A 16,311-nucleotide genomic window follows, 5' to 3' on the forward strand; every position below is an offset into this window, starting at 1 on the left:
ACACAAAAACAAGCAAACAAGAATTAACCCAAAACACAAGATGATACCAATATTAAACACAAAACTCTGGGTCTAACGACACAGGACCATGACAATAACCATTAAGAAAAAATTACCATTTCAGTTCACTGATGGTGGATTATAACCTCCATTCAAATCATTCAAAAAAGAGAAAAGAAAACTGTAGAACATGTTATATTACACTGTGAGAAGGTAACTGATCCAAAACCTCAGTAACATAAAAATGAAACTGAATCTTATTGATTTACTGCAAAAGGACTCAAGAAGAGAAAGTGATCGGGCCTTATTCCAGTTTTTAAAAGTAAAGTAAATTGTTGCTGGTCGACGTTACAGTTCACACTCCACACCAGTTGGTGGCGGTAATTCACCATTTTGTTGTTTGACAACCACAAATACAATTTGTAGGAAGACGAAGAAGAAGGGGGCGAAACAAAGTAAGAATGTTCCATGAGAGGAGGTGTTTGCACAGAGAGCTGCTTTTCCATTCAAAGAGACTAAAGTAGTACCAACGTTTGGATCGATATCTGCATCGATCTGCCCACCCTTGTCTCCTGGATCGTAGCTGAGATCAGCGTGAACCACGTGGGTCTCTGCTCCCTGATCTGTTTCCTGTGTTTGGAAAGAGTTCCAGCTTCATCGCGGAGTTTCTCTCGGTTTGTGGGCTCATCTAAAGGTAAGCACCGAGCTAACTTTACTGTGAGTTCAGTTCATGTTGAGTTTAGCTCCTGAATGAGGTCTTCTGCTGCTCTCCTCGGTGTCTGTTCACAGTTTATTGTGAACACGTTGAGAGAAGCGTGAGAGAGTGTTTGGAGAAAAACACCAACTAATCATTAGCTCAGCATGCTGGGAGAAGTTGGAGCAGAAAAGTCTTTTCATTGTCCCTGCAGCTGTTTTTCTGCCTGCACCAAACCTCTACAGCCTCGTTTCTGTTTGAAGTGATAACAGGAAATGGATGAGAGCGATCTGCTGCAGTATCAGGGTCACAATAAACTTTATTGTCCAGCTGCTGTGGATGAACACATGAGAGGAAGTGAAATGGCCTGTATTTGTCACAATGGCAGGGTCTGCACGCTTGAAGTACGCGCACTACGTACGTAAGAGAAGTGCGGAAGTGAGAGGCTTGTGAAATGGGACGGTATACGCTTCGTCGCGCTGTTCGGGTTGCCTAGCAACCATGATACTAACCGCGAGACACGTTACATACAGCTTTGTTTGACAGAAATGAAGGAAAAAAATGTTTTGTTAGTCATTCATTTTTGTCATGACATCACTTTGATTAGTTGAGTATCTGAGGCTGAGACCACGGGACTGTAAAACATGATTGTTGGGCTTCATTGGGTAATGTAAATATAATATGGCCAATATTATAGTATTGTCAGATTTTATATATCTATCTATCTATTAGGGCTGCCACAAACGATTATTTTGATAGTCGACTAGTCACCGATTATTTTTGCGATTAGTCGACTAATCAGATCATCATCCATTAGACGTAAAACTACAGCTTATTGCACCAGCAGCATCTGCTCTTATATAACTATCATTAGCTTACAGCTTTAAGTGTTTAAGGTCTGTGCTAACTAAAAATAAAGACAAGATGGTAGTTTATTAAATTTTAATGAAATTTGCAGATTGTTTCGGTGAAGTTTAATAAACTCCTTGCTATCTAAAATATAACAGGACACTGGAGTATATTCTGGAGCATCTCACACTTCTGATAATCAGTTGTCTGCTTGACGTTTATTCAGCTGTGCAAAAACTATAACTTTAATCTCAGACAAACTGATTTACTCAGGAACAAATAAAATACTAAAAAAAAAAAGCCAAACAATAACATTTTAAGTTATCTAAGTGACTCATATATATTTAACCTGAGTAGCGAAAGACAGCGGTGGGTTTGAAAACGATTTGCGGGGAGTCCGGTGTTCTCACGGCGCTAGTGAGCCTAGCCCCCGGCTCGCTAACGAGCTAGTGGGTAACAGATGTCTCCGAAAACGTCGGAGCGCTTTTGAAAATATGTGGTGTCCTGATAAACTGAGCAGATATTTGAGGTTTACACAGCTACATTCTCGCCTGAAAATATGTTAAACGTTTATTTTGTGACCCAGAAAGAATAATAAGAGTAACATTAAAACTAACTAGCTGCCGCCATTGCTCGAAACTGCGCTGGGCCGCGCTATGAATTCTGGGACACAGCTGCTTCTTCTTCTTCTTCGGGGTTTAACGGTAGCTGACATCCTTGTACATGCAATGCTGCCATCTTCTGTTTCAGTCCGTTATTACACTCTTAAATCCTGCCACTTATTCCTGCGTCTTTTGTGATCTTACAAAGTTTCAAACGACGCGTCGACTATTAAATCAGTCGTCGACGATTTTGATAGTCGACGTAATCGTGACTAGTCGACAAATCGTGGCAGCCCTACTATCTATCTATCTATCTATCTATCTATCTATATATATATATATATATATATATATATATATATATATATCACTGACTTTCAGCTTGTTGTGTTTGTGGATATATGACTGACTTCAATTATTAAACATTTGCACATAAATAAGTGACGTCATATTCAGTACTTTTGACAGTTCACTCTTCGGCCGCTCCATCTTATTAGGGAAATTCCACATACATAAATGTAAGTTTCAAAACTCAACCCCATCATTTAATTTGTTTTTGATTGAAATTGAATATTACTCAAACTCTCTTAAATTAACTTCCAATAAAAAAGGTTTATCATTGATTGAAATTCATTCAGAAATGTTTAACGAATGAGCTGTCACAACTTTCAAGTACAAAGTTGTTATGAAGTCTGTCACATATCCCCCCCCCTTTTTTTTTTCTTTTTTTGTCCTTTATTTATTCATCCTTCCTATTTCATTGTACTGTATATTGTTATGCTTATTTGCCTTGTATGTCTAATGTACAAACTGAGCTGGAATGACTGACTGTTCACTTTATAATTTCAATAAAGTTTGGAAATAAAAAAGAAACCTCTTCGGCCACTCCCTTCTGCCATATTTTGCGGCAAAATTATCCACACTCACCACCGCGCTATGAATTGTGGGATATATGGGACTACGAAGCGTGCTCCGGACCACGCTTGATATTTGGGGAAATCGACAGCGCATTTGGAGTATGCATTTGAAGCACACTTCGAATTGGGACAGCCGTCGTCGCGTGGCGGTGACGTAACCGCACTTAAAATGCGTACTTCAAGCGTGAATTGGGACACAGCCAATAAACTTTATTGTCCAGCTGCTGTGGATGAACACATGAGAGGAAGTGAACTCCTACAAAGTCTCATTTTAATGAGTGTGGCTGCTGTAAAGTGATGCACAGGAAGATGTTAACAAAAACTAATGAAACAGAGATGAAAGTAAACAGTGTTCATATTTGAAAGCACAGAGAATAAAATATATTGTGGTGGTTAATGTGCAGCTCTTGGTGATTTGGAGAAATCATATTTTTAATCATGTTGTGGATTGAATGTTGGGTTTTATTTTGTCTACAGAAGTTTTTCCCACCTGTGATCATTCAGATTGATCTGTTGGGTTGACTTGAATCATGTGAAGGTTTAAAGCTGCACTTCCTCCAAAGAGAATAAAGTATAATCATGAAGAATGTAAAAATGTCTTCCTGTGTCAAACACAGCTGCAGTCAAAGCAGGAAGGAAAGCACTGAAACCGCTGATTAAAACTCGTTACTCAAAGATCACTGATCAATTTCCATGAGTACTATTCACAGAGAGTTGGGGATTCGCTGCAATCACAGCATTTGATCAGTGAGCTTTAATCAGTGGTTGTTGTTCAATGTTCATGAGGATTTGCATATTAATGCTCAATAACTGTCCATTGTTCCTTCAGTGGTGCTAGGGTGCTAACATGCTAAAAGCAGAGTTACTCACCCCTAGGGTTGCCAACCGTCCCTTAAAAAATAAAAACGTCCCGTATTTAGAAACAAAAGTACACGTCCCGTATTGAGCTAATAAGGGACGCACTTTGTCCCGTAATACAGTGATAATCAAAAGTAGTCTATAACTTTTAATGGAATTAATGCTTTGTTTGAAAACATAATTCCCAGCCCCTCTCCTGCTTTGTGACCAATGAGCTGACAGCACACTTATGACAATTCGAGTATGACAAGTCAGATTACCGCTTATCTCATTGGTCGAGGAAAGGTCGCTTACGGAGAAAATACCGGAAGACAACAGATGACCACAACAAGAAGCATGGCCAACAGGGAAACAAACGCCAACACTGCGGTGCAAGTCTCGGACGACAGTACACCTAAAGCTGGACATACACTGTGCGATTTTCAAACTGCACGATTGACTCGCAGGGGTTAGAAGTTGGTAGGTCACGATGCAGGGTCTCACCCGATGCTCTGATGCGACCCGAGTGCTCACACTGTGCCTCCATAAAATGAAGGTTATAACAGAAAATCTGTCGCTCGCTCCCTCTCTGTCTTTCACTCACACAGACACACCACCACCATCAACTTTGCTAAATTGCTAATGAAAACCATTAATCAGGCAGCTGTGATTGAGCAGCAATGTAAATCCAACTATTTTCACGGTTGTTGTGGTCGTGACATTGGCTGGTTGGCAGCCAATGTTAAGGAGCATTACCGCCCCCTGGCACACATCTCAGTGGACATTTAGATGAGAAAATATATATTTGACACATTTTAGGAAAATAATAATAAAATAACAATAAATAAAATGAATGTTCCCTTTAGAAATCTTTTCTTTTTTTGGCTCTATAAAAATAGTTGTTTTTCATTTTCTCAGGCTCTTACAGCCTTACCTGTATCATAACAAAGTGTATAAACCCCAATCCACCTTTAACATGGTCCTTCTCCCAAACCTTCAAATAGGACTTTCTGGCCCTGTCATAGTAAAGGGCTGCTTAGAATATTAGAGCCAATGTCACAAAGTTCCTCCTGAAGTATAAGTGAGTGAGAGAGTTTCCTCACTTTGCAGCACAACACGTCTCACAAGATTTCTACAAGCAATCAGAGTGAAATTTGTACTTTGTGTTGTCAGATGAACATATGAGACACTTTGACTCTTCAGTGCAGTGTGGAGCCTAACAAAGATCTGTTTTGTGTCCCAGCTGATCAGCAGGAGGAGAAGAGTCTGACAGAGCAGCAGAGGAACATTTTCAGCCATCTGGACTCAGCTGAGTCACTACAGAGGAAACAATGAGCTCAACACAGGAGGTGAGGAAAATATCACAGTTTCACCAAATAATCAGTCACGTCTAAAACTCTCATCCTCCCAACCTGTTATATGACTGTGTTGTATATTATGTTGTTTTTTTAGACTATTATGTTTACAAACATTATTAAGTCACAAGCAAAGAAAGACTACACCACAGCACATGTGTAAGGCTTATTCATCGAAATTATTTAATAATCAAATGGACATAACATTTTGTTCTTCACCCCAAAAATACACATTCAAAGCATCACAACAGCAGCCCGAATGAAGGAAAATGAAGGAAAATAAAACATATGTGTATTTTCTGTTGCCTACATTGTAGAGGGTGACTTTGCCTCTAAACAGGAACATGAGCAGGGAAGAGGTTAAAGTGGGATTGAGCAGGTGGGAACCCTAAAATCAGCTGTAGTGGCTCAGCGTGGGGAAAAGAATCACAGCTCACAATAATTTCTGTTGAGAGCTCCAGTAGATTTTCTTAAAGTACAGGCTGTGATCAGCTGACCTGCTCCTCTCTGTGGATGTACACAACTGAATTCAACCAGATGTCAGCAGATGTTTCATGAGCTGTCCTGGCTGATTTCCATCCTCTACACTGACAGTACACTGTCTTTATATTAGACACTATACTGTTGGTATGAAGGTGGAACTCAGTGAATGAATGTCAGCATCATGAGCTTCAGTTTAAATGAATCTCTGCTACACTTGATGTAATCTAACTGTGACATGAGCACCACAGTCACTGTGCACCAGTCACACACTGTTCTTTACTTTAAATCACAGTTCAGCAAACGAACCTGTTTATCCTGCACTAACCTGCAGAGGATCTTCATGCAGTCTTTAAATAACACAGTTAATCTGCCTCAGATTGTTTTGCAGCATCTTTCACAACCTGAAAAAACATAATGTCCATGTACAGACCCAATATCTGATTTCAACACATGAGGACTTACATGTAAGCTTTAATCTCCAGTTGATCAAATCCCACTGAGCAGTCCTTCCCTTTAAATCTAACACCTCTTCTTCCTCTCCTGTCCTGTGTGTCTTATCTTTCTCCATCTCTGAGTGAAGTTAGCTCTCTTTCTTTTCTCTCCCTGTGATGTGCAGCAGCTGGACCTTTAGCCAGCAACACACTGTGAGACAAACTGCACACAAACAGTTTGTGTGTTTGCTGATGTTTGTTGATAGAAACGCTGCATTTGAAATTACCTGTTTGTTCAGGTGCTGTGCAAAAAAGAAAGAAGAACAACGTCTCACTTTAACTCCTGACTATGACTCACAGTTTTGCCTCTTTCATCTCTTTTTATGTTTCAAACCCTGGTGATTAGTACACGATCAGGATTGTCTTTCATGTGTTTCTTTTCAGGCTCTAATTGGTTTGATGTTTGATGCCCTTAGTGATGAAATGACTCCTCTCAAATTTCTCAAACCAAAAGTAAAAAATCTGTTTTGTAAATACAATGAGTAGAAAGTCCTTTTTTTCTGTGGGGAGTAAAAGTAAAGAAAAAAAGGAAAAATATTTTAGAGTGTTTGAACAGTCATGAATTATTTTTAACACCAGGTTGGATGTAATGTGTTAGAACTACCAGTAGGTGGTGATAAGAGACCTTTAAGGTGTTTGGTGCCACACTACACCTTCAGGTTTAAAACTAGTGTTAATGGAGGGAGTTTGAAGGTTGAGTTTGTTCCACGACTGCATTTCACTCACTGCCTCTGTTTGTATCTCTGTCACTGCAGGACCAACATGGAGCGAGAAGTCAGCGCTCTCAGGAGGCTGACAAACCTCACAGAAGAAAGGGAGAGAAAAAACACACCTGTGACGAGTGTGGGATGGGTTTTACTGGGAAGGCTAAACTAAAACGTCATCAGGTCATCCACACTGGAGAGAGACCGTTCAGCTGTGACTTGTGTGGAAAGACTTTTTCCTGGAAGAGTGCTCTAAAAAGACACCAACTCATCCACACTGGAGTTAAAGTTTACTGCTGTGATCAGTGTGGCAAACAGTTTACAAACAACACATTGTTACAACGCCACATGTTTACCCACACTGAGGGGAGACCTTACAAATGTGACCTGTGTGAGAAGACTTTTAAAGCTCCACGTTACCTGAGAGAACACCAACAGATCCACACCAGAAAGAGACTCTACAAGTGCAGTTACTGTGAGGTATGTATTTATATTGTTGTCATTTTAGCCTGACTGTTTGGAACAACTCTGCTCATTAAACTGTGTTAGCATGTTAGCAATTCTACTGCATGGAAAAGCAGCTCTGAGTCATTATTCAGATTTTCATTTCAAATTCAAATTCAAATTTTATTTGTCACGTACACAGTCATACACAGTACGATATGTAGTGAAATGCTTGGACAACTGCTCGTGACCTAAAGAAAACAAAATAGGAAAAGGCTATGAATAAGATAGGAAATAAATATGAAAAATTAAAAAGGGTAAATTTAACTAGGAAGGAATAAAATATAAATTAAGGTTAAAAATGAAATAACTGTACAACACAAATTAGAATGAAGGGTAAATTTAACTGGGAGAATAAGATAAAATATATAAATTAAAGTTGAAAATAAAATAACTGTACAACAAAATACACAATATAGAACTATATAAGAATGTATGAAGAAATATAAATAAATATATACACAATAACAGCAGCGTGATTTAAGTAATGAAGTGATTTCAGTTGTGATTTTTGTTTACAGGATCATGAAAAACTAAAAGTGCTGAAAATTAATATGATGGTGTTATTTAATGTTCAGGCAGTTTCCTGGTATATAATGACATTTTTATTATTTCCACATAAAAGGCCTTTTGTTTACAGAGCCTGATTCCTCTGTTAGGAGTACATGGAATAAAATAAAACACAAATGAAAATAAGTACAAAACCAAACATTCAGTAATCTTCTATTATGGTTAACAAAGTTGTGTTGTTACGTAATAGTATTTTAGTATAGTAGTAGTGTTAAAATACTCATTTAATATTATAATTGCAGTGTCATGGGGGTAGTAGTGTTTTTCTTGTGTCCCATTCAGCTGAGTGTTATAACTACACAGTTAGTGTTATTAATGCAGTATTAAATTAGTATTATTGCAGTGTTACATTAGTAGTTTTGCACTGTGTTGGTACCCTGCAGATATTAGGATAGTAGTACTTTAGTGCAAGTCAGATGTTATTGTAACATATTAGTAGTATCAGTATTAATGCAGCACGGTGGCACGGTGGTTAGCACTGTTGCCGCACAGCAAGAAGGTCCTGAGTTCAATTCCACCATCAGGCCGGGGTCTTTCTGTGTGGAGTTTGCATGTTCTCCCCGTGTTTGCGTGGGTTCCCCCCGGGTACTCCGGCTTCCTCCCACCGTCCAAAGACATGCAACTTGTGGGGATAGGTTAATTGGATAATCCAAATTGCCACTAGGTGTGAATGTGCGAGTGAAAGTGAGTGCGAATGGTTGTCTGTCCCTGTGTGTTGGCCCTGTGACAGACTGGCGACCTGTCCAGGGTGTACCCCGCCTCTCGCCCTATGACAGCTGGGATAGGCTCCAGCGCCCCCTGCGACCCTGAAAAGGATAAGCGGAAGTGAATGGATGGATGGACAGTATTAATGTAGTATTATGATGGTAGTATTGTAGTTTTTACAGCCCACTAAACTGAGTGTGTTAACTGAAACAGTAAAATGTAATTGGACGTCTGCAGAGATGCTCTTTATTTCAGGCGACGTTCAGGATAAAAATGATGAAGGACTAACTTACACTGTGTCTTTGTTTAGAAGCAGAGCGACACAGATGGATCCAGTTCTCAACCCTGTCATTACTGTGGTGGTGGGAAAAACTTCCTCTGTGACCTTTGTGGAAAAACTTTCAGCCATAGAAAAAACCTAAAAACACATCAACGTAAACACACTGGAGACAAACTGGAACACTGCAAAGAATGTGGGAGAAGTTTCACCACATCAAGTAGATTAAAACGCCATGAACTGATTCACAGTGGGGTTAAAGAGCACCTCTGTGATCAGTGTGGGTCATCTTTCACCACTGCAGTCAACCTTAAAGAACACAAACGTGTCCACACAGGAGAGAAACCATACAAGTGCAGGCACTGTGACAAAAGCTTTTCACGCTCATGTCATTGTAACAAGCATGAACGTACACACATGGAAGGAAACTACAGCTGTGACCAGTGTGACAAGAGCTTCAGGAATCTCAGTTCATACACCACACACAAACGATCCCACGTTACTAAAAAACTGTTTCACTGTTACCAATGTCCCAAAACATTCACTAAATTATCTGCTCTGTGCAAACATCACCTTGATCACTCAGGGCTGAAATCGCTCCCATCACAGTGAATCTGCAGAGACAGAAAGATCCTCTTCTGCTTTCAGGGTGAGACTCAAAACTCCTGAGATCAGGCTCCACAGAGTTCAGATGGAATCTCCTGTAAAGATCTGATGAGGCAACTATGAATGAAAATGGTTCCCTAGTTCCATTTTAAGCTTTCTAAACTGTTCTACTTCAGTGTTCATGTCGAGTGGTTTGCTTTGCTTCAGCAGTTGGATGAAAAAATCTGTTTTCATGTTATCAGTGACCTCCTGACCCAGTATGAACCTTCCAGATCCCTCAGGTCATCTGGATCCGGTCTTTTATCAGTTCCCAGAGTCAGAACCAGACACGGAGAAGCTGCATTCAGCTTTTATGCTCCATATATCTGGAACAAACTCCCAGAAAGCCTCACATCAGCTGAAACACTGAGTTTATTTAAATCCAGGTTGAAGATTCACCTGTTCTCAGCTGCATTTGAATAAAACACCAAATCCACACTTTTAAGCTTAAATTTCAAAACTTACATTTTAACTACTGATTTTATCTACTGTTCTGATTTTATCTACTGTTTTTTTTAATCCATTTTAAATCATGCTTTTCATTTTATTTTATTTTTCTAATGTCTCTGTAAAGCACTTTGAATCACCTTGTTGTTGAATTGTGCTATATAAATAATCTTACCTTATCAAGTTTTTATTGAATGTATTTTGAACGTGAAGTCTTGAAAATGTTAAATAAACATTTAAAATGTTAAACAAAGAAATAGTTTGAGCTGTGATTTCGCTTCCTGTTTTTCAGAGTAAAGACTGAAGTGACAAATGGAAACATGTTTACAGTCACAGTCAGATGAACTGTTTTCAGTGGCACAGATGGAGGTTTATCAGAGGAGGAGACTTGGCTGTTCTCCACTCACACTGAACAGGGTTCCTGCAACTTATTAAAAATCTGAAATGTAAGAACCTGAAATGTAAGAAAAATAAAATATTCAAAACCTGACTTCCGGTAATGGCGGCAAAGTGAGGAGACCCGTGCTTCGCGAGCTCAGTTGTCTTTTTCGTTAAATACTCTCTGTAAATCCAAAATAGAACTTACGTTTTGACATAGTTCGTTTGGGAACATATGAGAACGCTAACATGCCTAAAAAACTGAACAAGGACAAACAAAAAACTACGTCTGAGGCACAAGACGAAAGCGGGGTGGAGGAAGGGCAGATGGACGCTATGCATGAACACGAGCAAGAAAAGCAACCTGCAAACCCAGAAATGCCTTCTACCTTGGACCTTTTAAACGCTATTCGATTGTTCAAGCAAGAGTTCCATACTGAAATGGGTGGTATTATGTCAGCAATAGGAGCTGTTCAAGCTGATATACAAAAATGTGGAGGGCGAATTGACGAGGCTGAAAAAAGAATCTCCAACGCGGAGGACGAAATCACCTTATTGAAAAATGATATGGAATGCCTTGAAAGACAGGCCAAATTTCTATCTAAAAAGGTGGAGGATTTGGAAGGAAGAAGTCGGCGTAATAACATCCGAATCCTCGGCATCCCTGAGAAAGAAGAAGGTACAGATCCACGTACTTTCATGGAGAAGTTTATATCGGACATTTTGAAAATTCCCCCTCCTGTCCTGGAGAGAGCGCACAGGATAATCACAAGGCAAAGCTCCAATGCAAACCGATCGAGAACTTTTATAATTAAGTGCTTAAGTTACAGAGATCGAGAAGGCATCATGAAAGCCACTAGGACGACAAAAGAACTGACGTATAAGGACAATAAGATAGCCTTCCTGCCGGACCTGCCTGCAGAGACATATAGACAGCAGCGTCAGTATGATGGTATGAGGAAGAAGCTGCGGGAGATTGGATCGTGGAAACATCGGATCATTTATCCAGCGAGGCTGCTTTTGACCAACGAGGAACGTACGCATGTATTCGATACACCAGCGGACGTGGACGCCTACATTAAGAGCCTCAATCAAGTACAAGATGTTTGATAAGGTATATGATGGTAGATCACTAACTCGTAAATACACTAAGTGTATTTATGAACCATAATGGACAGAACAATTTATTATATTGCCAAAGGGTTGTTATACAATGCTGGGTTAGACATTGGTTGTTTTGTTCTCTTAATAAGAGTTACTAGTAATTTCACTTATTGTGTCAAATGTGTGAGAGTAAAAACTTGACAAGGTGGATTTATTTCTATTGTTATTATCTTTTTTTTTCTTTAGTTAAATTCTTTTAATCAATTGTAATTACTTTAACAACTGTTGCTAAATGCAGGTGAATAGTTCCTCGGTTTAGGGTGGACATGTTCCAAGAAGAGGGCGGAAGTAGTTTTGGGGTTAAGGGATGCCTGTATGTTCTTACACAGGCTGGGGTGTGGGAAGGGTTGCTCTCTCAAATCGGTAAATTCTCAACATGGTACAATACTTTTCTTTTGTGTATATACAGTGGGGCAAAAAAGTATTTAGTCAGCCACCGATTGTGCAAGTTCCCCCACTTAAAATGATGACAGAGGTCAGTAATTTGCACCAGAGGTACACTTCAACTGTGAGAGACAGAATGTGAAAAAAAAAAAAAAAAAAAAAAATCCATGAATCCACATGGTAGGATTTGTAAAGAATTTATTCGTAAATCAGGGTGGAAAATAAGTATTTGGTCAATAACAAAAATACAACTCAATACTTTGTAACATAACCTTTGTTGGCAATAACAGAGGTCAAACGTTTACTATAGGTCTTTACCAGGTTTGCACACACAGTAGCTGGTATTTTGGCCCATTCCTCCATGCAGATCTTCTCGAGAGCAGTGATGTTTTGGGGCTGTCGCCGAGCAACACGGACTTTCAACTCCCGCCACAGATTTTCTATGGGGTTGAGGTCTGGAGACTGGCTAGGCCACTCCAGGACTTTCAAATGCTTCTTACGGAGCCACTCCTTTGTTGCCCGGGCGGTGTGTTTTGGATCATTGTCATGTTGGAAGACCCAGCCTCGTTTCATCTTCAAAGTTCTCACTGATGGAAGGAGGTTTTGGCTCAAAATCTCACGATACACGGCCCCATTCATTCTGTCCTTAACACGGATCAGTCGTCCTGTCCCCTTGGCAGAAAAACAGCCCCATAGCATGATGTTTCCACCCCCATGCTTCACAGTAGGTATGGTGTTCTTGGGATGCAACTCAGTATTCTTCTTCCTCCAAACACGACGAGTTGAGTTTATACCAAAAAGTTCTACTTTGGTTTCATCTGACCACATGACATTCTCCCAATCCTCTGCTGTATCATCCATGTGCTCTCTGGCAAACTTCAGACGGGCCTGGACATGCACTGGCTTCAGCAGCGGAACACGTCTGGCACTGCGGGATTTGATTCCCTGCCGTTGTAGTGTGTTACTGATGGTGACCTTTGTTACTTTGGTCCCAGCTCTCTGCAGGTCATTCACCAGGTCCCCCCGTGTGGTTCTGGGATCTTTGCTCACCGTTCTCATGATCATTTTGACCCCACGGGATGAGATCTTGCGTGGAGCCCCAGATCGAGGGAGATTATCAGTGGTCTTGTATGTCTTCCATTTTCTGATGATTGCTCCCACAGTTGATTTTTTCACACCAAGCTGCTTGCCTATTGTAGATTCACTCTTCCCAGTCTGGTGCAGGTCTACAATACTTTTCCTGGTGTCCTTCGAAAGCTCTTTGTTCTTGGCCATGGCGGAGTTTGGAGTCTGACTGTTTGAGGCTGTGGACAGGTGTCTTTTATACAGATGATGAGTTCAAACAGGTGCCATTCATACAGGTAACGAGTGGGGGACAGAAAAGCTTCTTACAGAAGACGTTACAGGTCTGTGAGAGCCAGAGATTTTCCTTGTTTGAGGTGACCAAATACTTATTTTCCACCCTAATTTACGAATAAGTTCTTTACAAATCCTACCATGTGAATTCATGGATTTTTTTTTCACATTCTGTCTCTCACAGTTGAAGTGTACCTCTGGTGCAAATTACTGACCTCTGTCATCATTTTAAGTGGGGGAATTTGCACAATCGGTGGCTGACTAAATACTTTTTTGCCCCACTGTATGTAACACCGGTGAAATTGAATAAATATAATAACAGAATTCCAGATACATGTTTTAAATGTGGAGAAGCCCGTGGAACATTTTTCCACTGTATATGGGAATGCAGAATTGTCCGTGCATTTTGACCGGACCAGGCGGAGGAGCCGGTGGTGGCTGAACGGCCTCGCCAGAACCATCAGCAGACACTGGGACGTGCTGGCTGGGTCCTCCCGGACCCCCAGCTGACGAGGCAAGAGGCTGAACGGGCCCCTCGGACCCTCCAGCGGAGACAGGTGGCTGACCAGAAGATTGAGGAGAGGAGCGACGGTGGCGTCGTTTCCTTCTGAAGGAGGGAACTGAAACTGGCGGAGAAACGGAGACCTCCTCCTCATCCTCCGACCACATGGCCACCAGGAAAAAGGCAGGCGAATGGGCAGGCGAACAAGGTCCCGGCTGGTGTGAGGAAGGAGAGGCAGTCTGAGGTAGCGACGAGGCAGGTGGTGAGTGTGTGTTGTCCTGGAGCGGCGGTAAAGAAGTGGAGGTGGAGGTAGAGAGAGCAAGCTCGCCAGCCCTGACTTGCTCCCTCCAGGCAGCTATGGAGCTGCCCAGCACAGTGTCCATAGAAAGCTGAGTAAGCCAAGGGTTGCTCCGAATGATGGCATCTACAGCGCTTAGCCCAACTGCCATGGTCCTCAAATCATTGGCCTGAGCAATGCGGTCAAGGAGCTTAATCATCCGCTCCATCTCAGCGTTTAATCCAAAAGCTAAAGAGTCTGCGGGGTCCATGTTCTGGTCGTGATCTTCTGTCAGGTTAAGGCTGTGTGCAGGTAGGAGTGGAAGTAGAAGGACCCAAAGTGCAGACACTCGGAGGCAGAAAATGGCTCAAAACTCAGCTTTTATTGCTGGATGGCAAAAAGTAGTGATGGCCCGCTTGAAGCTGACGCTCCGGAGCGTGTGTCGAAAAAAAAACAACACACTGGTTCAGAAGCACTGTGTCGAGGCTTGCTTCGTTTGGCAAAAGTCACGTGACCAGTGACGTCTGAAGCTTCATTACGCACGTAACTGCTTCGGTACCTGATTCAAACGGATATAAGGAAGTGAATCATCCACGGGATTCGTGGAGTGTGTTGATGGTGACAGATAGCGACGAGGTGATCATTCCACTGACAGATATGGAGCCAGCGAGGAAGAGAGGACGTTCTGGCGTGTGGGAATATTTTGAGTTGATTTTGCTCAATTCATTTTATCTGCCGAAGTGAAAAACTTGAAATGTCCAAAATCATGTTTTCATAATGTAAATATCATTACAGCATATGACTTTAGGAACACTTCCATGTGAATTAAAGCTGATGAAGACTACAAAAATGTATTTGACACTATACGTACATGACATTGCTACAGTTTAGAAAATCATTTTGTTTATTGTTTTTAGGTGATAGTCTGCAGGACCCAGGAATACCTGCATATCTACCAGCTTGCAGTGTGGTTCCTGCACTCCACAGCCTCTTCTGTTCCATGCAAGTGGATTTTCTCCAGGGCAGGAGAAACTATTTCTAAGAAAAGAAACAGACTCAGCCAGCGCACAGTAACACTAATCCTCTTTTTAAATGTAAATAACAAAAGGGCTACCTTACATAGATCATGTTTTTACTTTGCAAGTTCTTGATTAGGGGTGGGTTTTGATTATCGCTTTTCTGATTACAATCCATGCTAAATTGAATAAAGTGATATTGATTCATTAAAATCCCGTGTCGATTTGTAAATTAACGTTATTATGCCTGAAACGCCAGCATCTCAGGTTAAACCTCACAACATGTCGTCAAACACCATGCAGCTAAAACAGTAACTGGGAGCAGGTTTACGGATTCTGCATACAAACGTGAACACAGAGCGCGGACCCGACGCGTCAGAATCAGATTTTGGTGTGTCGTTGGGTCCGCGCTGTGTTTGCCTCTTTTTTTCCCGCTGGCTTCTGCAGCTGCAGGTTTCATAACTCTCTGTTTACATCTCTAATTAAGTCTCACATGTGTCAGCTTTCTTTTAATAGATACGAAATTATGGATATATACTGATACATGACCAGAATTGTAATATTTCTGACTGAGGCAAAACTTTCCAGATTCCAATCAAATTGAATCGGATCCTGTATCGAATCAAAATGATTCTACAAATCAGTGACGATGCAGCCGTACTCAGCCCCCTAAGCATTTTCCCTTTCCAGTTCACAATCAATCCCACCCCTAGGTCAAAAATATGTATAGGAATTGGCCTAATCTAATATTTTGTATGAACCTGTCCAGCTGTCCAGTGATTAAACGACAAGTAGATGGAGGCAGGACTTCACAGCAGGGGCATACTCCATAATGTGCTGTGCATTATCATATGTATATTATATATATTGCTCACTTATTGTATTTACCAACATCAAGGAGTTATGAGCAAAGAAAGGCCACACCATAGTGCATGTTTAAATAGGGAAAGTTTATTGATCAAAATGTATTACGCAGATACGCATTACATTTTTTTCAGCCCCCCAATCGAGAAAACAAAACCAATTACATGTTCAAAGCAACGGAACGGTGGCCCAATATCAGAGAGAACTCCACTCTTGAGTGAGCAGTGATAATTGAGCAGTCCGTTTTATTTTGCAGATTCAAGCTGCTCTTCAAAATTTTCACCACCAGA

The 16,311-nt window shown here is 40.9% G+C and overlaps 1 protein-coding gene across 3 annotated transcripts in view; it reads left to right on the forward strand.

Moving 5' to 3' along the window:
* The first annotated feature begins 442 nt into the window (after window positions 1-442).
* Window positions 443-16,311, forward strand: part of LOC146662618 (uncharacterized) — a 32,876-nt gene continuing 17,007 nt past the window's right edge. Inside the window, exons 1-4 of one of the 3 annotated variants that reach the window (XM_085417558.1) lie at window positions 445-694; window positions 5,143-5,248; window positions 6,984-7,412; window positions 9,022-10,524. In XM_085417558.1, coding sequence (XP_085273684.1) covers window positions 5,231-5,248; window positions 6,984-7,412; window positions 9,022-9,600 — 1,026 coding nt within the window. In that variant the 5' untranslated portion in view covers window positions 445-694; window positions 5,143-5,230 and the 3' untranslated portion in view covers window positions 9,601-10,524. Of the gene's footprint in view, window positions 695-4,126; window positions 5,249-6,983; window positions 7,413-9,021; window positions 10,526-16,311 lie in introns of those variants that run through there. The other 2 variants (XM_085417562.1, XM_085417560.1) reach the window with 2 other exon arrangements.

This window comes from Rhamphochromis longiceps, linkage group LG9, assembly GCF_057381845.1.
Source record: "Rhamphochromis longiceps isolate RC_006_pf linkage group LG9, R_longiceps_female_GT1.1, whole genome shotgun sequence".
NCBI lineage: Eukaryota > Metazoa > Chordata > Actinopteri > Cichliformes > Cichlidae > Rhamphochromis > Rhamphochromis longiceps.